The sequence below is a fragment of the Electrona antarctica genome, assembly GCF_951216825.1.
Source record: "Electrona antarctica genome assembly, chromosome: 21".
Classification (NCBI taxonomy): domain Eukaryota; kingdom Metazoa; phylum Chordata; class Actinopteri; order Myctophiformes; family Myctophidae; genus Electrona; species Electrona antarctica.
Window position 1 is genome coordinate 17,998,996 of NC_136802.1, and position 27,558 is coordinate 18,026,553.

General features: G+C 43.9%; 1 protein-coding gene and 1 long non-coding RNA gene across 2 annotated transcripts; both read left to right on the plus strand.

Moving 5' to 3' along the window:
- Positions 1-7,698: 7,698 nt before the first annotated feature.
- LOC306914244 (uncharacterized protein) lies at positions 7,699-26,713 on the plus strand. Its single transcript, XM_079491235.1, has 11 exons — positions 7,699-7,843; positions 9,334-10,286; positions 10,463-10,467; positions 10,568-10,759; positions 10,940-11,035; positions 11,160-11,322; positions 12,134-12,224; positions 14,219-14,247; positions 14,284-14,328; positions 17,910-17,956; positions 26,643-26,713. The coding sequence occupies exons 2-10, from the start codon at positions 9,371-9,373 to the stop codon at positions 17,951-17,953; spliced, it is 1,581 nt and encodes a 526-aa protein (XP_079347361.1). The 5' UTR covers positions 7,699-7,843; positions 9,334-9,370; the 3' UTR covers positions 17,954-17,956; positions 26,643-26,713.
- Positions 12,880-13,571, plus strand: LOC306914140. Its single transcript, XR_013788651.1, has 3 exons — positions 12,880-13,004; positions 13,174-13,269; positions 13,414-13,571. It is a non-coding gene; the product is annotated as an uncharacterized lncRNA (long non-coding RNA).
- Positions 26,714-27,558: the final 845 nt, after the last annotated feature.

The following is a 27,558-nucleotide window of genomic DNA, read 5'->3' on the forward strand; positions in this document are numbered from 1 at the left end:
AAAATATTAAGTAGTTATTAAGGAGTAAATATTTGGTAAATGGTACATGATTTATATAGCGCTTTTATCCAAAGCACATTCACCCATTCATACACCGATGGCGGAGGAAAGCATGCAAGCCAGGCGCCAACCTGCACATCGGGAGCAATTAGGGGTTTTAGGAGTCTTGCTCTAGGACACTTGGACACTAACTCTGGAGGAACTGGGAACTGCTGGGAGCTCTGGGAGCTGGGAACACGGTTCCCATCCGGCTGCTCTACCGGCCACTCTACCCCTGAGCTCTGGGAGCTGGGAACACGGTTCCCATCTGGCTGCTCTACCGGCCACTCTACCCCTGAGCTCTGGGAGCTGGGAACACGGTTCCCATCCGGCTGCTCTACCGGCCACTCTACCCCTGAGCTAACTGCTGGGAGCTCTGGGAGCTGGGAACACGGTTCCCATCCGGCTGCTCTACCGGCCACTCTACCCCTGAGCTCTGGGAGCTGGGAACACGGTTCCCATCTGGCTGCTCTACCGGCCACTCTACCCCTGAGCTCTGGGAGCTGGGAACACGGTTCCCATCCGGCTGCTCTACCGGCCACTCTACCCCTGAGCTAACTGCTGGGAGCTCTGGGAGCTGGGAACACGGTTCCCATCCGGCTGCTCTACCGGCCACTCTACCTCTGAGCTAACTGCTGGGAGCTCTGGGAGCTGGGAACACGGTTCCCATCCGGCTGCTCTACCGGCCACTCTACCTCTGAGCTAACTGCTGGGAGCTCTGGGAGCTGGGAACACGGTTCCCATCCGGCTGCTCTACCGGCCACTCTACCTCTGAGCTAACTGCTGGGAGCTCTGGGAGCTGGGAACACGGTTCCCATCCGGCTGCTCTACCGGCCACTCTACCCCTGAGCTATGTTTCTCTTAGATCTGCAGCCTTTGATAAAATGTGGAAACTATTTCTGTCTTAAGTTCGATTTAAACTTTGTCATACAACGGTGTTGCATGCAGAAAATAGCAGAGCCAAGCTCACAATCATTTTGTATCTTTTTAAGAGGAGTATTTTTATTTGTATTGTATTATTTATTGTTGTTGTTGTTGTTGTTGTTGTACTCTTTGGGCTCCATCTTATGCCATGCTTTATCCTCAAGTAATAAACATTTTTCCATGGATTACGCATTTCGGAGCTTCCACTATGCGTAAACGTTATCTTGCGGCCACACAACCCACTATTCATTTTGCCGACTCCTATATTTGCGGGTGGAGGTGTGTCTGTAGGCGTGTTGATGGCTTTCCCTATATTTGCTATATTATGCACACAGGTTTAGGACAATGGAAAGTGCCACTTCAAACCACCCATAATGCGAATTATGTTTGATAAAAGAATGCGCTCCTGAATGAGACCTGAGTTGGAGCTGCCTCGGCTTGAGTCATGTTGCACAACATTCGCAGCTCAGTTGGTCTGAGGTCTCGTTCTGTCTTAATTCTCCACAAATCTCTGTGATTGGAATGTTACTATAATCAGCAGTGTCAATTCCTTGTAATTATTGTGTTTAATTGTCTAGTCAAAGAAGTTATTAGATTTGCATGAGTGAGGCTGTGTTGGAGCTACTGGACACAAAACAACCTGTATCAAATATAAATAGGCTATATTTCAAGGCAGCAACGTGTGTCGCTCTTCCATGGCCATGGGCCATAGCTTAAATCACTGGGCATAATGTTAAATGGATAATGGATCTCTTAAAGGCAATGGCAGGTGGCACGGTGATTGGTTTAATCATTGTAACGCCCAAACCACACCTATGCATAATGTAAGGGGTAATGCAGGTGTTTTGGGGACTTAGGCTGTGGCACAAGATAAGAAGTTTTACGGGGCCACACCTCTCACACAATACTAAATCCCCAAATTAAGGAAAAAGGGCCCCTGTCGCAAGATGGAGCCCCTTGTCTGTTTTATTACATACAGTATTATTTCTCTTTATTTAATGTTCTGTAAATGGTGCATTTATATAGTGCCAACACCACAGCAGCATTATTAATTACAACTCCATTCCTGTGACTTCCTTTCTGTGCAAAAATAAACTGTTCCTTCTCACTCGTTTATTTGCTCCATCACACCTGACAGGTTTGTTTCTGTGCCATCGTTTTTGGCTAGCAATTGTAGTTACGCACGAGTCACATTTTAGTCACCTGGAATGTTTTAGTGTTTTACACTTTCTGAAAATAGCCGATCTACAAGCTCACAACGCGTCACGCTGCGACGCGTTGTGAGTTGTAGATCGGCTTTCAGCATGCAACCAAGTGTAAAATGACTTATACTGGATCTCTTGTCCACTCCTTCCTAACATTTTAGTCTAGTTTTTAGCTGTTGATGAAATTGTCAATATATTTAGTCTTAGTTTTAGTCATCATAGCTTAGTTTCCATTTAGTTTCCATTTAGTTTTCCTCATTGAAAAAAGGTAGTCGACGAACATTTTTCGTCTTAGTTTTAGTCGACGAAAACAACACTGCTCATGATGGCTTTGATAATTTGACTCATAACGTGGTCACAAGTTTGTTCTCACATATACAGTATACACTAAAGCCATTCCAAACAAACAGGTCTGGCATGGTTCAATGAGGTGTGAAAGAGACATTTACTGTTGCTCTTACCATAAGGCCTGGTGATAAATGCTTATCACTCAAATCAGGTGCACTGTGGAGTCTCTGTCGCTGCCAACCCCTTGGGGAGGGTGTGTAGACAATCACATGCCTCCTTTTATACACACACAGAGTCACCAGATACTGTACATGCTTTTCATCTAACCGCAAGCGGTTTCACCAGGAGAGCGGGTCATGCACAGAGGTTTACACTATAGCCTCTAGGACGGTTCTGGCCTCCCTCCTAGGGCAGGGTCTCTGGTTCAACGACAAGGGTGTAAACATATTAATCTGGGGTTTATGTGTTTAAACCACTGGTTTAAACAACATTAGGAAGCAAGCCCAAATAAGACAACCAGCAACTAGTCATATTTACATGCGACTTTACAGAAAAACAAGCCCAAGGTCGCAAAAAATTAGCAGACATGGCAACACTGGCAAGTGGCTGAATAGGATTAGGAAGTGTGGAGGAAGTGAAGCACACACAAGGAGCCCCAGTACATTCCCGCCGAAACAGGTCAATGAGGCCATCGACCAATGACAGCTCCTATTCCCAAACACATGTCTTTTGGAACATGGGGAGAACAATTCAAAATCCACACAGAAAGGCCACAGTACAACATATTTGACCCAGTGCCTATTCTTGCTGTGAGGTAGTGCCAGCTATCCACGGAACCACCACGCTGCGATCATGTATCTGTATAGCAACAGGGACGCTTTTGGAACAATTGCTGATCCCTGCTCTGCCACATTTCACTGCTGCCCAGACTTGTCCGTCACACAGAAGACAGCTTCAAGATAAACCACATAATACAATGGTGATAGAAACAAGAGGATGAATGCCGCCATTCCAGTGGACAGACCAGTTCCTGGCCTCAGTCTCATGACTAACTGTCACTTGTCTTATACAAACATAATGACCATGCCGTCACAAATATAGCACGCACACATGTCGCACACAAGTTTCCAATAGGTCCTGAGCTGACATGAGCAGAGTGCATGGCCCGTTTTGTACAAAATGCTGCTCATCCAGAATTCTATCCTCAGAGATGCTATGAGTGTTCCTCAACAAAATGAAGAAAATTGTTGCAAAAAACTAACAAAAAAACATGTTCATATTACTCCTAAACATCCTATCCTCCTGGTGGAGACCTGCCCAGAAGGGCACTTTTTCTAGTTTTCATACTCATTCTGTTCTTCCATGATGCTAACGTCCTAAATATGATGCATATTAGATCTGCTTTTACATGATATCGGTATATACTGTATATCTTTATTTTTTAACTTGTTTTCTATATCTTCGCTTTGTTCTCACTCTACGTCCATTCTTTTTCTTCTTGCGGAATACGAATTGATGGCACGCACATTTGTCACGTCTGTGATGTGACAATTAAATAAAACATATTCAGATTCCATTTCTCATATATGTTCATGAAGGTCACGTCATGTGTCCAGTAGCCTACTGTATACAGTATATTGTGTAAAACACTTTAGAACTTATTGTGAGAACTTACAAGTGTCAGCTTGTTTTGCGTACATTTGTTGAACGTTAGGTTGATGTGACATATTCTATCATACTCCAATTATGCGTACTCCAATTATTCAATCCCCACTACAAGTCTGGTTTATTGGCAGAATTCACAAGCTGTATGAAGTGAACAAATCAAACAAAACAATGTAAATAGCTCAACACAGCTAATTATTTCTGAGTTGTGTTTGTTTCTGACCTGCTGCAAACGTGATGCATAGTCAGACACCATGCTTCTGGCTGCATGTAGGAATCATAGCCCATTCCACATGTGCACATTTTTTCAGATTTGCATTTTGCAGCCACTTCAAATCATGAGACTGTGATGGCCACCATAGGATCTTCCAGGACAGGTTGTGTGACGGTCTGGCGAGTGGTGGTGGGATATAAAAGTGACCTTTAAGCAGAAACCATTAATTATGAGAGTGTGCACCCTAGATGTGCTCAAGCAAGGTCACAGAGCGACAGAACGTTTTCTATATAGTGTCTGAGAAAGTAGAGACACGTCAGAATTCTCCATGACAGAACAAGCCTTCTGTCCTGCTTCCAGGGGCCCCGACCGACGAGCTGATATGGAGCGAATATGATTCGCGAAATAACAGGTCGTATATATGTTACTCATATTCAAATGCTGTTCTTATTCATTTCAGGGGAGTGCCCCCGTGTATCAATAAATATAAGCCAGTCTGGGGCTAATCGGTAACACTGAGTTCTGCCTTTCATTGTACGGTGGAATGATTTAGAAGATCAAAGCTTTGGGGAGTGGGTAATCTCTGTGTGTGTATTTGCCCCCGGACCTCAGGATAAACAGAGCACCCACACATCGTGTAGCATCAGTGGGAGACTGGGGTTCATCCCTGCTCCTGCCCATGCAAGGCACCAACCTGCACATTGGGAGCAATTAGAGTTTCACAGTCTTGATCAAGGTCACTTCGACACTAACTCTGGGGGAGCCCGGGATGATGCGGGATCGAATTGGGAACCTTGCCGTTCCCATCCGGCTGCTCTACCGGCCACTCTACCCCTGAGCCAAGCATGGATGATGATCTGGGGCTGTTTGGCTCCCTCTGGTATACTAGAAAGCTGCACCGTATTGTGGGCAAAGTGGATCAATCTAGCCCAGAACACCTAAAAGAAAACGTTGTGCCATCTGTGACGAAGCTTAAGCCTGAGTGTCATTGGACCTTCCAACAGGACAATAAGCCCAATCATTCCTCAAAGTCCACTTATAAGTCATGGAAGATTCTAGACTGGCTGTAAGAGTCTCCTGATTTGAACCCCTTAGGAAATTCCGGGTGGTATTTGAAGAAGGCGGTTGCAGAAGTTCCAGACCGCAAAGTGAACTGGAGTGACCTACACTAAAATGCCATGAAGGAATGTTGCGAGAATGTTACCTGCATGGTTCCTGAATGTTACCTGCATGGTTCCTGAATGTTACCTGCATGGTTCCTGGCTGAATGTTACCTGCATGGTTCCTGGCTGAATGTTACCTGCATGGTTCCTGGCTATGCAGAATGTTACCTGCATGGTTCCTGGCTATGCATTAGAATGTTACCTGCATGGTTCCTGGCTATGCATTAGAATGTTACCTGCGTGGTTCCTGGCTATGCATTAGAATGTTACCTGCATGGTTCCTGGCTATGCATTAGAATGTTACCTGCATGGTTCCTGGCTATGCAGAATGTTACCTGCATGGTTCCTGGCTATGCAGAATGTTACCTGCATGGTTCCTGGCTATGCAGAATGTTACCTGCATGGTTCCTGGCTGAATGTTACCTGCATGGTTCCTGGCTATGCATTAGAATGATACCTGCGTGGTTCCTGGCTATGCATTACTTGCAGTGCCATTTTGAGGTGAATTTATCAAAAGCTCATAATAGTTGTGTTGGAGCTATTTAAATTGTTCTCGTTTGATTTGTTTATTTTGAATTTGGTCAGATTTGCAGTGGTGTTTGAATAAATTTGGGCGCAACCCTATATGCTCATAAATACCTTGTTAATTCAAGACCACAATTGAAACGAGGGCTTTTTGTGTTATCCTTCTAACAATTATTGTAAATCGTGCCTAAGTTGTACAACTGTTGATAAAGTATTCAATTGTTTTGGAAGAAAAATCACCAACCTAATGAGGAAACTATTCTGTGAGGATTCTAACTGCTTTCATTTCTGGGATTATGATGCTACAAGCAAGAGGAAATGTAACTGAACACCCTATGGGGCACAAAGAAACAGGTTCACACAAACAGGTGCAGTGACTCGGCACTATTGGAAGTGCAGGCGTGCTGCAGAGGTGTTTCCATCACATCAGCCTGGGGCTGCATTTTGATTGATTATTATTAATTTCCTTAACAAAAAGTGAAAGAGTTTGTCGTGGGTTACAGTACCGTACAATATCCTGCAGATTAAAAAAAAACATATGGGAAAAGACTTGTTTTCGTACCTTAATTGCTGCAGCAGCAGTTTATTATGTACCTGCGAGCCTTAGGTCGATTAGCTACATTGTTCATTTCATGTCCTCCAAATAAAGAGCTGGCTGAATAGCAGCTGAAATTATAACCATCAATTAGTTGAGGTAACCATATTGCCATGTCCGCTTATTATAAGCGACTTTTGGCTTGTTTTCCTGTAAAGGTGCTTGTAAAGTATTGGTTGCGTTTCTTTTGGGCTTGTTTCTAAAAGTGTAGTTGGGCTTGTTTCCTAAAGTTGTTTAAACCAGTGGTTCTCTCTCAACCTTTTTCATGTCAAGGACCCCATAGCCTATAATATAGCCTATGTATTTGTATGGGGACTCGCATCTGAAAATATGTTGTGCCAGAGACCCCTCTGTAAATCAGTTATTTTCAAATGACCGATGTGTATATACAGTATAGGTTTAAAAGCGATCATGTGGCCTATAGTCAGTTATTGTGGGCTTGTTTTCATAGACTGCTTAAAAATCTGGCAACACAGGTTGTCATTTACAATTAGTAGGCTACCCTTGTTTCTATTTTATTTGTTTAGTAAGTTGGATTGTATGAATGTATTTGATTGATCTTACTGTAGGCCTATGTCTGCCATAATGGAAATAAGCGAGCTCGAGTGGTCTGGTTTTCTTTTTGACAGTTGTCTAAAGCATGTTCATGCAGCCTTTCTGTCAATAAAAACCTAATCAACCAGTCAATATAGGCAGGCAGAGCAACAGATTGACAAGATCACCTTAAATCACCAAATTGAGTAGAAGGAAAATAACAAGCCAACTATGCAACTAACTGTAGCCATGGCCTGATCAAAATAAAACGAAATAAATAAAATACAATAAATGTGGCCTATCTTATGTTGTAGAACTTTTTTAAACGAGGCTTAATTATTCAATATAATGATACAGACAGTATACCCTTAGGCCCTGCATAGGTCTACTACTACATCCCTTTGACAAGATGACGTCAAAAAAAGAAAAGAAAGGACAACACCCATGGCTGCAACTAAAGAGGGTTCGGCGTCTTTTCTCCTCCCACCCCATCATTGTGTTTAAATAGCAGAAGAGGCAGCATCAGGTGTCAATCTCTCTTACCGCACCGTTCTCAGAGCATCACTTGCCACAGGCACACGTGCGTCGTGTGGACATTATTGGGAACTTCAGATTGGGCTATATACTTCTCCCCTGGATCTCGGCAGTCAACTGAACTAATCAGTAGGATAGGATACACAAACAGATAAAGGTAAGGTATTTTTTGGTTTTGTCTTGTATTTTGCAAGATGATTAGCGTTAGCTCGTTTTACAGTATGTCCAAGTCATGCCTATATATGCTATTATATCTAGGAGGCTATGTCTGCTATTTTAACAACAAGTCACCTAAGTAAGGACAGTGGGTATTTTAAGCAAATTATTATAATATTTTTAATACAAAATACAATTAATACAATACAACAACGGTTTTTGATCAATAGAAATATGGAAGGTAATAGACAAATTGTTGCTGATGGCATGAAGCCCTTTTTTTAGTCAATCATCGTGGTGTCTAACATTGAGACACACCATTAAAATAAATCACACTCGTGTGAAGCCAATCAAATCATCACAAATGTGGTTCCGGCTAATCACAATTGGCGTCTTCACTTTTCTGCCCTCACTTTTTATCCTCAATATGTACTTTGCTCAGCCAATCAAATCATTGCTATGGGGTGATCAAATAACCTATTATTCACACAATTTCACAAAGCTGGGCATATAGGAGGGGCTCCTCCTATGGCCCCTCAAAATAAAATATATAGGATATTTATATAGGCCTATATAATGGTCACCCATTCTTGATAACTGGTGCAAAACCTTTAATTTTATAAAAAGTGGTGACTATTAGGCCATGCATGTAATGGGCCAACCTCATTTTTCTATTTACATGTCAACTCCATAAGATGGCATATATCTGATGCATGGAGTTGACATCTTATGGAGTCTGTAGACACACATTTTTTCAACGTTGCTCAGAGTTCTGTTGATGCTATTAAAATCATACATTTTAAACCTAGATTACTTATTTATTTTGGCTTTAGAAGGACTATGTTATGGTTGAGACACATCTGATAGCAATATTATTTGATGCATATCAAAAATGTAAAGCTTACAATAGCTTCAGCAGCTTTCCTACCTTTTTGAGGGGCGCTAGCCCCTCCTATATTCAGCTATAGTGTAGATTTTTGTCCTACACAAAGATTCCATTCCCATTGACAATGAATGGAGAATTTACGGCATATGTAGACAAGCAAATCGGCAATTTTTTGTCCTACACAAAGATTTAATTCCCATTGACAATGAATGGATGATGTACGATGATAAGAGCGTCCCTCACTTCACAATTTTTTAAATCAGGAAGTGAGACATCGGACCTTAGGATATAGCTAAGCCTGTTTATGCATGATTCAATTATGTTTTTGTAGTAATCTGACAGAGTTGACAAAGGTCTTTGACACAACGTTAAAGTGCCAACAGGAAACCAGACCAAAACATTGTATAAATCATATGTAATTCTAAATTCTTAAGAGTGTGTGTGTGTGTGTGTGTGTGTGTGTGTGTGCGTGCGTGCGTGCGTGCGTGCGTGCGTGCGTGCGTGCGTGCGTGTGCGATCTATTCTAGCACATTATAATGATACATTTTAATGATGGCAAAGATTGATCTCCCCCTTGACTTGAAATCCCCTTTGCTTCCATCCAGACATGGACAGACTGGTACTTTCTGTGATGCTTGCTGCATGCGCCTCAATGCTTATGGTTGCCAACGCTACGTCAACGGCATCACCGGCCACCGCAACAGCAACGGGGACCAATGCGCCTGGCGCAACAGCAACGGGGACCAATGCGCCTGGCGCAACAGCAACGGGGACCAATGCGCCTGGCGCAACACCTATGACCAATGCTCCCGGCGCAACACCTATGACCAATGCTCCCGGCGCAACACCTATGACCAATGCTCCCGGCGCAACACATATGACCAATGCTCCCGGTGCAACACATATGACCAATGCTCCCGGCGCAACACATATGACCAATGCTCCCGGTGCAACACATATGACCAATGCTCCCGGCGCAACACATATGACCAATGCTCCCGGCGCAACACCTATGACCAATGCTCCCGGCGCAACACATATGACCAATGCTCCCGGCGCAACACATATGACCAATGCTCCCGGCGCAACACATATGACCAATGCTCCCGGAGCAACACATATGACCAATGCTCCCGGCGCAACACATATGACCAATGCGCCCGGCGCAACACATATGACCAATGCTCCCGGTGCAACACATATGACCAATGCTCCCGGTGCAACACATATGACCAATGCTCCCGGTGCAACACATATGACCAATGCTCCCGGCGCAACACATATGACCAATGCTCCCGGCGCAACACATATGACCAATGCTCCCGGCGCAACACCTATGACCAATGCGCCTGGCGCAACACCGGCGATGACCAATGCGCCCGGTGCAACACCGGCGATGACCAATGCGCCCGGCGCAACACCGGCGATGACCAATGCGCCCGGCGCAACACCGGCGATGACCAATGCGCCCAGCGCAACAGCAACGGTAGCGGCGACCAATGCGCCCGGCACTGTAGCTCCTCCGCTGGTAACCAACATCACAGTGGACACTCTCTCGGTAGGTGATTGTAGAATATAGCAGTGGTTCTCAAACGTTTTCATGTCACAACCCCCAAATTGATATGTATTTGGCCACATCTGAAAATATCTAGTGCCAAGGACCCCTGCAAGAAGAGAAGATTTGTGTTAAAAAATAAATAAAAAATAATTCCAAACATTTTAACTTAAAAATAGCAGATGTACAACCTTAGAGAGCCCTTGGACTGATTGTGAATCAATGTTTGTGCGAGCCACACCTCTAAAAAGTTATTCTTCTCCCTCTCCTCCCCACACATACAGTTAAACATCAACAGGGACGGTTGTGGTACCAGCAAGCTCTGCGTGGCAGATCCATCCACCTGTGACCCATCCGTGTCTACTTCCTGCTTCTTTGTCTCCGCCAAGCAATCCGCCGGACAGAACTTTGAGTTCGAGTTGGCCGGAGAGTCAACTGGATATATTTCTGCCACTCTGTCCACAGGCACCACCGCGGTATGGAAAATCTACTTAATGAAAATGTAATAAATGCACTACATGTATGTACGTATGTATTATTATTAATACATACATACATATATAAGACATATATATAAGATAAGGCTAAGGAATCCATCTAGCTATCTGTCTGTCTGTATCTTGTGTGGGTGCTGATTGTTCAATTCTCCCCTACAGGGTGCTAATGATGTAACCTACATCTGTGCCAACGTCAACGGTGTGGTTGAGTTCTTCAGTGCCTTTCTCAACAACGGAGCTCTGACCTTTACAACTGTGAGTTTCCTCCATGTGTAGGCTATGTGTAAATGGACATATCAGTTATACCTAAGCTAACTGTAACAACTGTTGTCTTGTTTGAGCCATATTTAGCTAAAACTTTTTATTTTTTTATTTTCAGTTGTATGTCAACTCTGTGAAGGGAACATTGGTTGGAGATCAGATCCAGTGTACCTTTGCAGCCACCATACCAGATTCAACTGCCGCCAGACGCAAGAGAAGGGCCACCACCACAGCCAGCAGTAGCTTCTCCGTGGGTGTGTCCACTGGCACTGTCAGCAGCGGTAAGCAAAGCATCACTTCATGGTCTAATTAGAATCAGAAACACTTTGTTTCCCAAATAAAGTTGCGAAAAGTGTTGGTAATCTGTATGTTAGGTCACAAGTCACTATAATGTTGAAGTAGTTGTGTTTTCAAGTTGTCTGTCCAGTGTCCATCTGTGTACGTCACAACCTCATTAACTCAATATCTCAGGAACGCCTTGATAGAATTTCTACATATTTGGCACAAATGTCCACTTGAACTCATGGATGAACTGATTAGGTGGTCAGGGAGGTTAAAGGTTAAGGGGAATGTGTTTGTTGAATTTGTGTGAATTTGCTCCATATTTAGTGGGGTGAAGGCGAGGTATAACATTGCGAAATGTATTTGAATGTTAAAAAGTGGCTGTGTCATACTGTATGTACCAAACATGCAGGATTTCAGTTGAAGATTGATTGATGGGTGGATTTCATATTATTGGTTGGTTCAAGCCTACGTAACCACACATGTTGTGTTTTACTGGAAGAAAATGTGATGTGGTTTTTGATAAAACAATACAAAGAAATTGATGTTTTAAATGTTTTGTGCATATTGTTAAATAGGCGCAAGATATGACATCATGTCATCGTGACACACGCACGCACGCACGCACGCACGCACGCACGCACACACACACACACACACACACACACACACACACACACACACACACACGCCTGTACGATGTTTGTCTTTCATTTTTTGTATGCCCTTATTCCGATCTGTCTCTTCTAAGTGACTCTGGATAAGAGCATGTGAGCTGAAGGCCTAAATTGTAATTGGTTGTGTCCTCAGGCACTCCTGGACCCCCCACGACTAAAGTCCAGAGCAGCGTTGTGAACCTGGCTAGTCCGGCGAGCACCGTCACCCTCGTGACAAGCACTAGCACAGCTACCACCAATGCGCCCGGCGCAACACCGGCGATGACCAATGCGCCCAGCACAACACCGGCGATGACCAATGCGCCCGGCGCAACACCGGCGATGACCAATGCGCCCGGCGCAACACCGGCGATGACCAATGCGCCCGGCGCAACACCGGCGATGACCAATGCGCCCGGCGCAACACCGGCGATGACCAATGCGCCCAGCGCAACAACGGTAGCGGCGACCAATGCACCCGGCACTGTAGCTCCGCTGGTAACCAACACCACAGTGGACATGGTCTCGGTAGGTGATTGTAGAATATAGCAGTGGTTCTCAAACTTTTTCATGTCACAACCCCCAAATTGATATGTATTTGGCCACATCTGAAAATATCTAGTGCCAAGGACCCCTGCAAGAAGAGAAGATTTGTGTTAAAAAATAAATAAAAAATAATTCCAAACATTTTAACTTAAAAATAGCAGATGTACAACCTTATATATCTGCTATTTAGAGAGCCCTTGGACTGATTGTGAATCAATGTTTGTGCGAGCCACACCTCTAAAAAGTTATTCTTCTCCCTCTCCTCCCCACACATACAGTTAAACATCAACAGGGACGGTTGCGGTACCAGCAAGATCTGCGTGGCAGATCCATCCACCTGTAACACATCCGTGTCATCCGTGTCTACTTCCTGCTTCCATGTCTCCGCCAAGCAATCCGCCGGACAGAACTTTGAGTTCGAGTTGGCCGGAGAGTCAACTGGATATATTTCTGCCAGTCTGTCCACAGACACCATCGCGGTATGGAAAATCTACTTAATAAAAATGTAATAAATGCGCTACATGTATGTACGTATGTATTATTATTATCCGCACCCCTGTGTGTTTTAAGATAAGGCTAAGGAATCCATCTAGCTATCTGTCTGTCTGTATCTTGTGTGGGTGCTGATTGTTCAATTCTCCCCTACAGGGTGGTAATGATGTAACCTACATCTGTGCCAACATCAACGGTGTGGTTAAGTTCTTCAGTGCCTTTCTCAACAACGGAGCTCTGACTATTACAACTGTGAGTTTCCTCCATGTGTAGGCTATGTGTAAATGGACATATCAGTTATGAATAAGAATTTGGTATACCTAAGCTAACTGTAACAACTGTTGTCTTGTTTGAGCCATATTTAGCTAAAACTTTGTTTTCTTTTTTTCTTTTCAGTTCAAAGTCAACTCTGTGAAGGGAACATTGGTTGGAAATCAGATCCAGTGTACCTTTGCAGCCACCATACCAGATTCAACTGCCGCCAGACGCAAGAGAAGGGCCACCACCACAGCCGGCAGTAGCTTCTCCGTGATTGGGTCCACTGGCACTGTCAGCAGCGGTAAGCAAAGCATCACTTCATGGTCTAATTAGAATCAGAAACACTTTGTTTCCCAAATAAAGTTGCGAAAAGTGTTGGTAATCTGTATGTTAGGTCACAAGTCACTATAATGTTGAAGTAGTTGTGTTTTCAAGTTGTCTGTCCAGTGTCCATCTGTGTACGTCACAACCTCATTAACTCAATATCTCAGGAACGCCTTGATAGAATTTCGACATATTTGGCACAAATGTCCACTTGAACTCAAGGATGAACTGATTAGGTGGTCAGGGAGGTTAAAGGTTAAGGGGAATGTTTTTGTTGAATTTGTGTGAATTTGTGTGACACACACACACACACACACACACACACACACACACACACACGCACGCACGCGCGCACACACACACACACACACACACACACACACACACACACACACACACACACACACACACACACACGCCTGTACGATGTTTGTCTTTCATCTTTTGTATGCCCTTATTCCGATCTGTCTCTTCTAAGTGACTCTGGATAAGAGCATGTGAGCTGAAGGCCTAAATTGTAATTGGTTGTGTCCTCAGGCACTCTTGGAGCCCCCACGACTAAAGTCCTGAGCAGCGTTCTGAACCTGGCTAATCCGGCTCACAACGTCACCCTCGTGATCACAGCTACCACAGCTGCTCCCGTAGTGGCTACCCTCGTGACCACAGCTGCTCCCGTAGTGGCTACGACCACAAGCCATGCTATTCCACTCTGTCACTCCTTCTCCAAAGGTAAGCCAGTTATGTTTTCCCGTGGTATTTTTTATTTTTATTTTTATTTGCTTGTTTCAAACCCTGACTGTGTGCATATAAGCCTAAGAGAAATATGCATAGTCTATAGACCAATTATTTGTTTACAAACATTGGGACTGGGCGCACGGGTGACTGTTTCATGTAATCAATTCCCAACATATCTCCAAACCTGTTGTTTTGGGGAGCGCTGGTTTCAGTCCATTCAACTTCCTCTTGTGTGTTGGCTAGTGAGATGCACCCTAGGAGACATTTATACTTCAAAGCGCAACAGTGTTGCGCACAGAGAACAGATGATATACAAGCTCACATCGCATCGCGACTGCATGCTGTTGCTTATCAGTGTGACGTCGTCTCTTAACTCTTTGAGCGTTTCAAGGATTTCTATATAGTAGGTAGACTTCTCTATGGCCAGAATGGCGTTTTTGAATGATTTATTGAAAATTCTCTGTTGTGAATGTGTGACAACGAAAGACCTTCAGAGAAAGCTTGACTTGTCTGCTTCCAGGAAAAAAATGAACTGAGTTGATAAAATGTTTAGTTCTTGTGTTGGAAGCCATTTAAAAGAGCCTGCATTTACACTGTTTCTGTTTCTAGGACAACCAAAAAAAGTTATGCCCGGTTGAAGTTTTATTTTCTAAATAACTTTTTTTCTGCTGGGCATACATAGCCATGCAATATCTCATTTTAAAGGGTGAGTTGTCTAGTTCAATTAAAATAAAATAAAAAGTTTCTCACATGTACCACTGTAGATATTTTGCCATCTATAAATAGCATGGTCAGTCATGATCAATCTGACCTATCCAGCTAAAAGTCCCCATAGCTCTGAAATTGGAACATCATATAAACTCAATTCTTTTTTGGGGTAAAATTAGACATTCTAACGCACATTTTGATATATACCATGTTTACATAGTCTTACCAGTACCTTGTCTATTCATGCATGTATCTCAAAAACCTGTTATGAAGAAACACAGTTTTGATAAAAAACACATCCAAGGACATTGTTTTGATATGACTTGGTGCCCATGATATGTATCAAAATATAGACTTGAATGTATACTGTATTATAAAAAAGAAATTGAGTTATTACCATCTACCGTTACAGAGTAAATCACAGTTGAAACTTGCTTAGTCATATACAATAAACCTCACAATAGTGAACAAAATAGTCATGACAGGTCTAACTCATTGTAAAAGCGTCTTTTATTTTTTACGACTACTAACATAATAAAATGATAAATATTACAGAAAATAAATAGGCCTACATACAAAACAGTTACTCCTCCCCTAGCTCTGATCCATAGCTCTAAATGCGCATTTAGAGCTATGGATCAGAGCTACTCCTCCCAAATGTCCCCAAACCCAGTCCTTGACGGTGTGTGTGTGTGAGTTAACCTGACTCCGCCATATGGGGCAGCAGAGTGTACACTGTGTTCCCCCCTCCTGCTCCCATCTGGGAACTCTCAGGCAGACTTGATGCCCGGCCACAAAACGGCCTGGCCAATCAGCAGCAGCTTCTAGCAACTTCTAGCAGCAGCTTCTAGCTTCTACTAGCTGCTGCTGATTGGCCAGGCCGTTTTGTGAGCAACTTCGCTTCTAGCTGCTGCTGATTGGCCAGGCCGTTTTGTGGCCGGGCATCAAGTCTGCCTGAGAGTTCCCAGATGGGAGCAGGAGGGGGGAACCCAGTGTACTCTCTGCTGCCCCATCTGGCGGAGTCAGGTTATGTGTGAGTAGGCTAAATAAAAAAAACACCCAAAAACTGCCCCCCCTGAAATGAATGAATGAATGAATCCGGTTCAGTGTCGGAGAACGCCATCGCAGTCTTGACTCTTCATCCTCCTCCTCCTCCTCCTCATCTGATGCCAGTTCTAAATATATAAAAAGAAATAAACATTTTAGCTGTAGTCAGTGCACGCTACTATTACATGGCGTTTTACCCGGCTGCTGGCGATCAATGATTTTATTGTGCAGTGTCTTTGTGGGCCGAGTCGTGGCATGACAAATACAAATAGATGCTTGTATAAGTAGTATCACGATAAAATAATATGGCAACGTTAGAATGAAACACCAATGAGTGATCGGTGGTAATGTAGCTAGCTGCCCAGGGTATATCCAGCACCATTGCGTCGCAATCATCCAGCAACATTGGTACTGGCTATTGCCCGGGCTTGTGGCCCGGCCAATAGCCAGTACCATTTGTGCAGTGTTTGTTAGCAACTACTACTAGCCAACAGCCAGTGGAATGTGGTGACGTGATGGTGCTGGATATACGCTGGGCAGCTACATTACACGCAATCACTCATTGGTGGTGTCATTCTAACGTCGCCATATTATTTTATCGTGATACTAATTATACAAACATCTATTTGTATGCCACGATGCCACGATTCGGCCCACAAAGACACAGTACAATACATTCATTTGATCAGATGTTTTTGTTAGCTACGTCGATCACCTATAGTACCGACCCTTGTTATATATTCTCCGACTATGCATGTCACGATGACTAAACCAGTTAGATCTATCCATATATGGTTCTACCACATCTATCTGATATCAGCACTAGGTCGGCTCGGGCCAAATATAGGGATCGTCTTACTAGACATGTCATATTAGGGCATTTTCGAATACAATAAAATTACCTTTTAGCGAAGGCATCAGCCTTGGTGGTAACTCCGGTGGGGAGAAGAAAAAACGTTGCACACGTGTAATCCGCGAGGGTGGATGTTGCAGCCCGGCCAACGGTCTGGGACTGGAGAATGCCACTGGACACGGATGGATCATTTTTCAGATTGTTTTTTTTGCGGCGACTGCAAACCTGGCTGAAAAACTCTTCCTCCAGTGCCCACCTCGGAGGAGTCAACCAACCCCCCTGTTCACTGGGGGCTGGGCGTCAGTTTCCAATAGGAAAGCATACACGTGTGTCACGTGACACGGGAATTCTGGGAAATGTAGTTGATATTTATGCTCAATACTATATACAGAGGTGCGGACCGAATTAATATATTGGTATTAATAAAAAAAGAGAACTACGGAAAATCACGTACAGGGCAGAAAAGACTAATGCAAAACTCCACGTGTTTTCCAGTAGTAATCTGTCTAAGGGTTAAGGAGTCTATACAAATACGTTTTCAGAAGTGATTTTAAAGATGACACCGACCTAGCTAGCCTTCCTCAGGCAGGGTCAGGGCATTCCACAGCCTAGGTGACCGGGCTGCAAAAGCCCGATCACTCATGGGAACTACCAAGAGAGCCCTACCGAGGGTCTAAGACACACACTCCGGTTTACATGGTTCCAGCATAATCTAAGATGTAGATGGGAGCCAGGCCTTGCAAAGCTATAAAAGTCATCAATAAAATCTTAAAATAAACTCTGAAACTCACTGTCAGCCAGCGAACTGCACTGCACTACACTGTTATGAACTGTGCTGCAATGAACTGAACAAGTATCTGCATACTGACTAATTACTCTTTTATCGCCCCACTTTCTCTCCCTCTCTCTCTCTCTCTCTCTCTCTCTCTCTCTCTCTCTCTTTTACTGTGCGCCTATTCAAATACAGTTATTTTGATCATTTTGGCCGTGGTTGGTGTGTCCATACTCTGAGGAGGTCGGCTCAGAAGAACAGCACAGCTCCGTAGAGGAAGCGCCACTCTGGAAGATCATATAGATTTCTCATCTTTTTTTATTATTTACCATTGTACATATTTCTCAGACTCATATCCACCTACTGGGTGCAAGTGGTCTTTGTTAATACGTGGGGGGGAACAAATTACATCAAACAGGCTTAATTTTCCCTCCATTCTTCTGTAAACTTTACAATAAGAGATGCAATGAAGGATACTTAGGTCTTAAAACAGACCTTGTTTACAACCAATATGTCAGCTGTAATTTACAAATGTATCCTAAAGTCCTAAAATACAAATGTATTTCCTTGAACCCTGTGGTGAAGCGGCCTTATGTGGGATCAGTAACTTGTTACTCGGATTTTATTCTGTACAACATATTTATTGCTATCATTTTGTCTTTTGTAAAATAAGATGTTATGTCTATTTGTGTTCACGCATGTGTGCGTGTGCATGCATATTTTGTATATGACATGTGAGTGAGGAAAAGACCAGCCTCTGCTCTATAGTCACTCATCAAAATGATGTGAGCATATGGCAGACAAATCCCTCTGCATGCCTGTGCTTGCATACTACAGGTAAAAGACTCAAAAGTCTGAAATGATACGGGCAATCCTAAAAATATGATGCTTTTGTGTATAAAGTGTATCTAGATTAATACCTAGACGAGCCAGTAATTGTGTAGATGGAGATGGGGTGTTCACACCTTCTATTTGTTTTGGCCCTGGAAAGTCTAGTGGGAGGCTGCTCCACTGGCTCCCTGTCTATCAACATTTATTTAAAAAAAAAATATCCCAGACATTTTGTCACTACTGACTGTGCCGGTGTGACACAAGTGAACAAGCACAAAGCAGTCTAAATGAAGCCTTCATTGGCAGATGAAGATGAAGTGTGTGTGTGTGTGTGTGTGTGTGTGTGTGTGTGTGTGTGTGTGTGTGTGTGTGTGTGTGTGTGTGTGTGTGTGTGTGTGTGTGTGTGTGTGTGTGTGTGTGTGTGTGTGGGTGTGCATGTGCCCTTGAAGAAGGGTGAAGCAATAAGGCCACTGGTTGGTAATTATATGTATATGACTGCATCTTGTACTGTACTGTACTGTACAATAATTGTATTATTTTATTTCACATTTTTGCAATAAATGCTTATCAACACTAATTAATGTACTGTCTTTACATCTAACTCTTTAGAGTTGAGGGGGGCAGCATCATAAGAAGGAATTGCATGCAGTTATAGTCTGGAGGTACAGTAACAAATTCCTGGAACTAGTTTTTCTGCATCTTTTTGAGACTGGGTGTTCCAGATTGTCTCATCTCCTCCCATCCCACCATGTAGACTATACTGTTGAAATAGCAGAACACAGAGTCCACAGGCACACCTGTAGCATTAGACACCCACAGAGCCTCGTTTATGTGGAACCTATAGCTCTCAACGAATCTCGGCATCAACTCAAAGAAAGTAGCGATACAGAAACAATAGTTGTCAGGTAAGGTAACTGGAACAATAGAGTTTTTTGTCAAGTTTTTTTTGTCAACTCTGCCTATATTCAGTCTACCTTTAAAATGGCTTATCTTATCTATAACGCAGCTGTAATCTTGTCTTAAGATTCTAAGTATATTACAACTTTGGGTTTTTTCAACCAAGGTTCATGTTTTAGGTTGTCATTAGAGAAAGTAAAAGATGATTATTGTTTTTGCATTTGCTGCTTTCTTTCGTTTTAGCGATTTTATCCATTTTTGACAGGAAGTCGGGGGCATTCGAACATGGGGATAAATATGTATTTTTTTCACAAAATGTTACTGCGATTTTATTAATTAATATTTACTATAGTCCTATTAGACTCCAGGAATTTACATCTGTCAACACAATAGTGTGTATAGGCTCAATATGTCAGTTTGTCACCTCCCTCTTCACATTCAATATATCCCGTGATATTTTGTGGCCAGATGTAATTTCCTGGGGTCTCGTAGGACTATAATAAATAATAAAAAAAATAAATGGCTATAACATTTTGTGAAAAAATACTTATTTAGCCCCATGTTCGAATGCCCCCGCCCCCCTGTAAAATAATTGCTAAAATCACTAAAACGAAAGAGAGCAGCATATGAAAAAAAATTAACACTTATCTTTTACTTTCTCTAATAACAAGCTAAAACACAAACCTTGGTTGAAAAAAAACTAAAGTTGTCCTTTAAGTTTATTACTGTATCTATGACTATGTCTTACTAAAGTATTACATACAGTAGGCCTACCTTTTTATTATTAGGCATAGGGTGGTAGGCCTACACAGCACACATGTTATTGAAGATTAAAATAGCTGCTACTGTACCACAGAAAATAAATATAACCCTAATCAGTAGCCTACTAATTCAAAGTCTTTCATGTTAAGATGTATTATTTATTTGGGACCGGTGTGAGTCACATTCCCAGAAAACGAGTGTAGACAAGGTAGTGGTATAGAAAGTGATGAAAGATTGCTCAATTTACATCGAAATAAACCTTTGAACATACATTTTTTTAAATAAAGAAATCAGTAATCATTTGGTATCATAAGTAACAGGGGGAGGGGTTATAATTATGTGTATGTATTGCATCACTTCTTACCCTTGAGCACATTCAGTACAGTACAATGTATGTGAAATATGTGAAATATGCGATTGCAGGTATTTCATCACTGGGCTTGAAGTACAGTACAGTTTAAGTGTTTTTTTTTATGTTGATACTGTTTTTATGTTGTTAATAATAATATAAATTTTGTTTTAATCAAAAAGATATCACTTACAGCACCTCTAAAAGTTATAGACTCATTGTCTCCACCAGGCCGAAGGCATGGGGAGAGAGTATGTTTTGCACTCCGTCCGTGTGTGTGTCCGTCCGTGTGTGTGTCCGTCCGTCCGTCCGTCCTTCCGTCCGTCTGTTACCAGCTAATCTCCGGCACCGTTAACCTGGTCGATGCCAAACTTTGCACACACACTCCCTGGATGCCAACGATGAACCTCTGCCCCGCATTTTCCAGAACGGCCTGTTATAGCGCCACCAGGAGGCCGACTTTTGTAAAACACATTTTTTGATATTACTCCTCCAGATTCTGTCCAAAAATCTCACAAATCGTTACACAGTATCTCTATGGTCATGTGCTCAAGTTGGATCTGTCCGATATTTCATATTCCATCCTAATTGGCTATAATTGGCTTTCACAGTTTGCAAGATTGCCCCGTTTTGAACAAAAGCCTCAAATCATGAACGCAGCATGCAATTTACGTGAAATCTTTCACACATCTTCTTACTAGGCTGAGGAATATATCCCACCCTTTTCACATTGGCCTGTTATAGCGCCACCAACAGGTTGATTTTTGCAAAACACATTTTTGGAACAAAATGCCTCAAGTCATCCAATTGCCATCAAAGGCAAACATGTTTATATTACTCCTAAACATTTTGCCAAACATCTCACACAGTCCTATCCTCCTGGTGGAGACCTGTGCCCAGAAGGGCACTTTTTCTAGTTGGGCCCTATTTTCGTCACTGACCCTTATCTAGGGCTGAATAGTTCAAATAGCCGATCCACAAGCTCACAGCGTGTTGATGTAGATCGGCTAGCAATTTTAATATATTTTTCAAAATAGTAAAATAAAATAAAAAAGGCAAAGAAGTTTAGGGATAAGGGGTTTAACACTGACGAAAATAGGGCCCATTGCCTTCAAAATGTACTGAACCTTTATATGGTGTCTCATCATTGAGATTTTTGTTTTTGTTAGACTCTGACTATATAGCACAGTCAATTATTATATTAGCATATTTGCATTATATTAGATCCTAGCTGACTTGAATGACCCTTTGCTTCCACCCAGACATGGACAGACTGGTTCCCTATGTGATGTTTGTTGCATTTGCCTCAATGCTCATCGGCACTAACACTCAGAACACCACACCGTTAGTTATGAGTTCGTCCGACAGTGCCACAACAGCAGCAGAGTCTACTGTGCCCAGTGCCACAACAACAGCAGCAGGGACGAATGCACCCAGTGACACAACAGCAGCAGGGACGAATGCACCCAGTGACACAACAGCAGCAGGGACGAATGTACCAGGGACGAATGCACCAGGGACGAACGCACCCAGTGCCACAACAGCAGCAGGGACGAATGCACCCAGTGACACAACAGCAGCAGGGACGAATGCACCCAGTGACACAACAGCAGCAGGGACGAATGCACCCAGTGACACAACAGCAGCAGGGACGAATGCACCAGGGACGAATGCACCAGGGACGAACGCACCCAGTGCCACAACAGCAGCAGGGACGAATGCACCCAGTGACACAACAGCACCAGGGACGAACGCACCCAGTGCCACAACAGCAGCAGGGACGAATGCACCCAGTGACACAACAGCACCAGGGACGAACGCACCCAGTGCCACAACAGCAGCAGGGACGAATGCACCAGGGACGAATGCACCCAGTGACACAGCAGCAGCAGGGACGAACGCACCCAGTGACACAACGGCAGCAGCAGGGACGAATGCACCCAGTGACACAACAGCAGCAGGGACGAATGCACCCAGTGACACAACAGCAGGAGCAGGGACGAATGCACCCAGTGACACAACAGCAGCAGGGACGAATGCACCCAGTGACACAACAGCAGCAGCAGGGACGAATGCACCCAGTGCCACAACAGCAGCAGGGACGAATGCACCCAGTGACACAACAGCAGCAGGGACGAATGCACCAGGGACGAATGCACCCAGTGACACAACAGCAGCAGGGACGAATGCACCCAGTGACACAACAGCAGCAGCAGGGACGAATGCACCCAGTGCCACAACAGCAGCAGGGACGAATGCACCCAGCGACACAACAGCAGCAGCAGGGACGAATGCACCCAGTGCCACAACAGCAGCAGGGACGAATGCACCCAGCGACACAACAGCAGCAGGGACAAATGCACCAGGGACGAATGCACCCAGTGCAACAACAGCTGCAGGGACAAATGCACCAGGGACGAATGCACCCAGTGCAACAACAGCAGCAGGGACAAATGCACCCAGCGACACAACAGCTGCAGGGACAAATGCACCAGGGACGAATGCACCCAGTGACACAACAGCAGCAGGGACGAATGCACCCAGTGACACAACAGCAGCAGGAACAAATGCACCCAGTGCAACAACAGCAGCAGGGACGAATGCACCCAGTGCAACAACAGCAGCAGGGACGAATGCACCCAGTGACACAACAGCAGCTGCAGGGACAAATGCACCCAGTGACACAACAGCAGCAGGGACGAATGCACCTATTGACACAACAGCAGCAGCAGGGACAAATGCACCCAGTGCCACAACAGCAGCAGGGACAAATGCACCAGGGACGAATGCACCCAGTGCCACAACAGCAGCAGGGACAAATGCACCAGGGACGAATGCACCCAGTGACACAACAGCAGCAGGGACGAATGCACCCAGTGACACAACAGCAGCAGCAGGGACGAATGCACCAGTGACGAATGCACCCAGTGACACAACAGCAACAGGGACGAATGCACCCAGTGACACAACAGCAGCAGCAGGGACGAATGCACCCAGTGACACAACAGCAGCAGGGACGAATGCACCCAGTGACACAACAGCAGCAGGGACGAATGCACCAGTGACGAATGCACCCAGTGACACAACAGCAACAGGGACGAATGCACCCAGTGACACAACAGCAGCAGCAGGGACGAATGCACCCAGTGACACAACAGCAGCAGCAGGGACGAATGCACCCAGTGCCACAACAGCAGCAGCAGGGACGAATGCACCTATTGACACAACAGCAGCAGGGACGAATGCACCTATTGACACAACAGCAGCAGGGACGAATGCACCTATTGACACAACAGCAGCAGCAGGGACGAATGCACCCAGTGCCACAACAGCAGCAGCAGGGACAAATGCACCAGTGACAAATGCACCCAGTGACACAACGGCAGCAGCAGGGACGAATGCACCCAGTGCCACAACAGCAGCAGCAGGGACGAATGCACCTATTGACACAACAACAGCAGCAGGGACGAATGCACCTATTGACACAACAACAGCAGCAGGGACGAATGCACCCAGTGCCACAACAGCAGCAGAGACTACTGTGCCAAGTGCCACAACAGCAGCAGAGATTACCACACCCAGTGCTACAACAGCAGCAGAGACCAGTGCAACGGTCGCTGCTACTGTAGCTGCACTGGTACCCAACACCACAGTGGAGGCTCTCTCGGTAGGTGATTGTAGAATGTAGAATAGACTGACAAAGCTGGCAGTCATAGCAGCCTTAGTTTGATTCACACACCTTGTACTTGCCACACCTCTAAATGATTATTCTCCCTCTCCTCCCCACACATACAGACAAACCTCAGTACCTCAGGTTGTGGTACCAGCCGGCTCTGCCTGGCAGATCCATCCACCTGTGACCCATCCGTGTCTACTTCCTGCCTCTTCGTCTCCACGAAGCAATCCACCGGACAGAACTTTGAGTTCCAGTTGGCTGGAGAGTCAACTGGATATATTGCTGCCAGTCTGTCCACAGACACCACCGCGGTATGGAAAACCTACTGAAAATGTAATAAATGCACTGCATACTAGTATGTATGTATGTATGTATGTATGTATGTATGTATGTATGGATGGATGGATGGATGGATGGATGGATGGATGGATGGATTATTATCCGCACACCTGTGTGTTTTATGATAAGGCCAAAGGAATCCATCTAGCTATCTGTCTTCTACCTTCAATGCATCATAGGCTTATACTGTATCTTGTGGGTGTTAATTGTTCAATTCTCCCCTACAGGGTGGTAATGATGTAACCTACATCTGTGCCAACAACAACAGTGTGATTCAGTTCTTCAGTGCCTTTCTCAACAACGGAGCTCTGACTTTGACATCTGTAAGTTTCCCCCATGTGTAGGCTATGTGTAAATGGACATACTGTATCATTTAGAATTTTGTATAGGCCTACCTCAAGTCACTAACTGTAACAACTGTTGTCTTCTTTGAGCCATATTATGCGGAAACTTTGTTTTCTTTTTTCTTTTCAGTTGAATGTCAACTCTGTTAAGGGAAGATTGGTTGGAAGTCAGATCCAGTGTACCTTTGCAGCCACCATACCAGATTCAACTGCCGCCAGACGCAAGAGATGGGCCACCACCAAAGCCAGCAGCTTCTCCGTGACTGTGTCCAATGGCACTCTCAACGGCGGTAAGCAAACCTCCTTATCACTTCATGGTCTAACTCTAATTAGAATCAGAAACTTTGTCAAAACACTTTGTTTCCCAAAGAATGTTGCGAAAAGACTTCTAATCTGCATGTGCAGTATTTTAGGTCAATAGTCACTATTGCTCAGCACGCAGACGGAAGCTGCAATAACTTGTGTGCGCCTGAGCTTACTCAGCACCATATAAGGCAATTCTACCGGAAATGACGGCAACACACTTTGGGGAACATTTTACCAACATAAGTAAATAGTAAAACAAAAATCATAACATTACGGCAGTCACATAGGCTATATATTTAATATATAAATCATGTTGACCACTCAGGTCAGAAACATGAAGTTTGCAACATGTTTATTCCTGAGCTGCAATTTCAGGTACGGGACGAATGTTGTCACAATGTACTAAAAAGGTTTGTCTTCAATCTATTGGTTGTTTTCTTAGACTCTCTTGGAAGCCCCACCACCCTCGTCCAGAGCAAAGTTGTGAACCTGGCAGACCCTACAAGCAACAACACAAACATATTAAGCAGTACCACAACAGCTGCTCCCACCACCACCACCACCACCACCACAAGCCACGCCATTCTACTCTGTCAGTCCCTCTCCAAAGGTAAGCTAGCCAGACACTGCCATGGCTCACTTTGTGTTATTTGTTGAGTGGTGTATGTATGTATGTATGTATGTATGTATGTATGTATGTATGTATGTATGTATGTATGTATGTATGTATGTATGTATGTATGTATGTATGTATGTATGTATGTATGTATGTATGTTTGTATGTATGTGTATGTATGTATGTATGTATGTATGTGTATGTATGTATGTATGTATGTATGTATGTATGTATACATACATGGGTGTGATGTTGGAGCGGTGCTCAAACATCACACCCATGTGAAGTGAGCGGTGCCTTTTATCATGATGATGATGTATAGACCTGCCAGTGCTAACCACTCCAGTGTGTGGCCCCCTACTGTGATGTGATTTAATGTGGCATTGAATGCGGTACAGTGATTCTAATTATCCCCCCAGCCCTGTAATCACACTGAACAATTGTGTGCTAAGGTGCAAAGGCCAGACCGCACCAATGCAACTACTCGCAACTCCTCGCTACAAAACCGTATTAAGGACGGTCCACACCAATGAAACTCCTTGCAGCTGCCATTGGGGATAATGGTTGGACGTGTGACTATAGTTACATTGGTGCGGTCTGGGACGTGTACATAAATTACTCATCTATCTTTGCTCCTTCCCTATTTTTCTCCCTCCCTCCCTCATTCTTTCTTTCTTTCTTTCTTTCTTTCTTTCTTTCTTTCTTTCTTTGTCTCGCTCCCAATCTGTGGCTTTATGTGCACCTGTTTAAACACAGTTCCTCTGATCATTTTGGGCGTGGTTGGTGTGTCCATGCTCTGAGGAGGTCGGCTCAGAAGAACAGCACAGCTCCGTTGAGGAAGATCCACTCTGGATGATCATGACTTTCCCATCACTTTTTTCTGATTTACAATGCACACACTTCTCATATATCCAGCTAACCACCTCTGGAACAAGTCAGTTAATCAAACACAAACACACTTACACCTCCGTTTTTATAATTTATAAGCTTAAGAGATGCAATGACTGACACCAGTAATGTTTACTGTACAACCAATACCTCTGCTTTGATTTACAATTGTGCCGGTATCCAATGCACAATTTCTAAATGGTCTGTGGTCAGAGTCACATTTTGTCTTCAGGTGTCAGAAGTTACAAAGAATGTGACAGAATGATGTATTAATTACGTGTTGTAACGTGCCATGTGTGCTCTCATAGCTCAGATTTTGTCTTATTTACATGACCAACTCATCTGAAAGCATCAACCTATTTATTACTATTGTTATTTTGTCTTTTGTAAAATAGATGCTCTCAGATGGACTGTTCGTGTTGTGTCTGTTTTTTGTCGGGGGTCATCCCTGTGTTCCTCAATCCAGTCTAGCACAACAGAACAACCCAGAACTTCCTAATCTTAATTTCCCCTCACCGGAACACATGTAGCCAATACCCAAACAGTGACACCTCCCTCAATCAAAGTAATAGAATATACATGTGTAATTAGCACCCCCAGCGTTACAATACTATACTGTGAAAGAAAGAAGGAATGGAAATTATGAAAGTCATTCTTTATTTAAATAATTCATTTTAACCATGTTGTTCATATGGTACTTTTTTAGTGTACATGCCAGTCCATGTTTTATTCAAACTCTTGTGCTTCTCATTAAAATAATTTTAATGTTAAAAAAGAAAGTGTTGTTCCACACCTCCCCTGCCTGTGTGTGTGTGTGTGCGTGCGTGCGTGCGTGC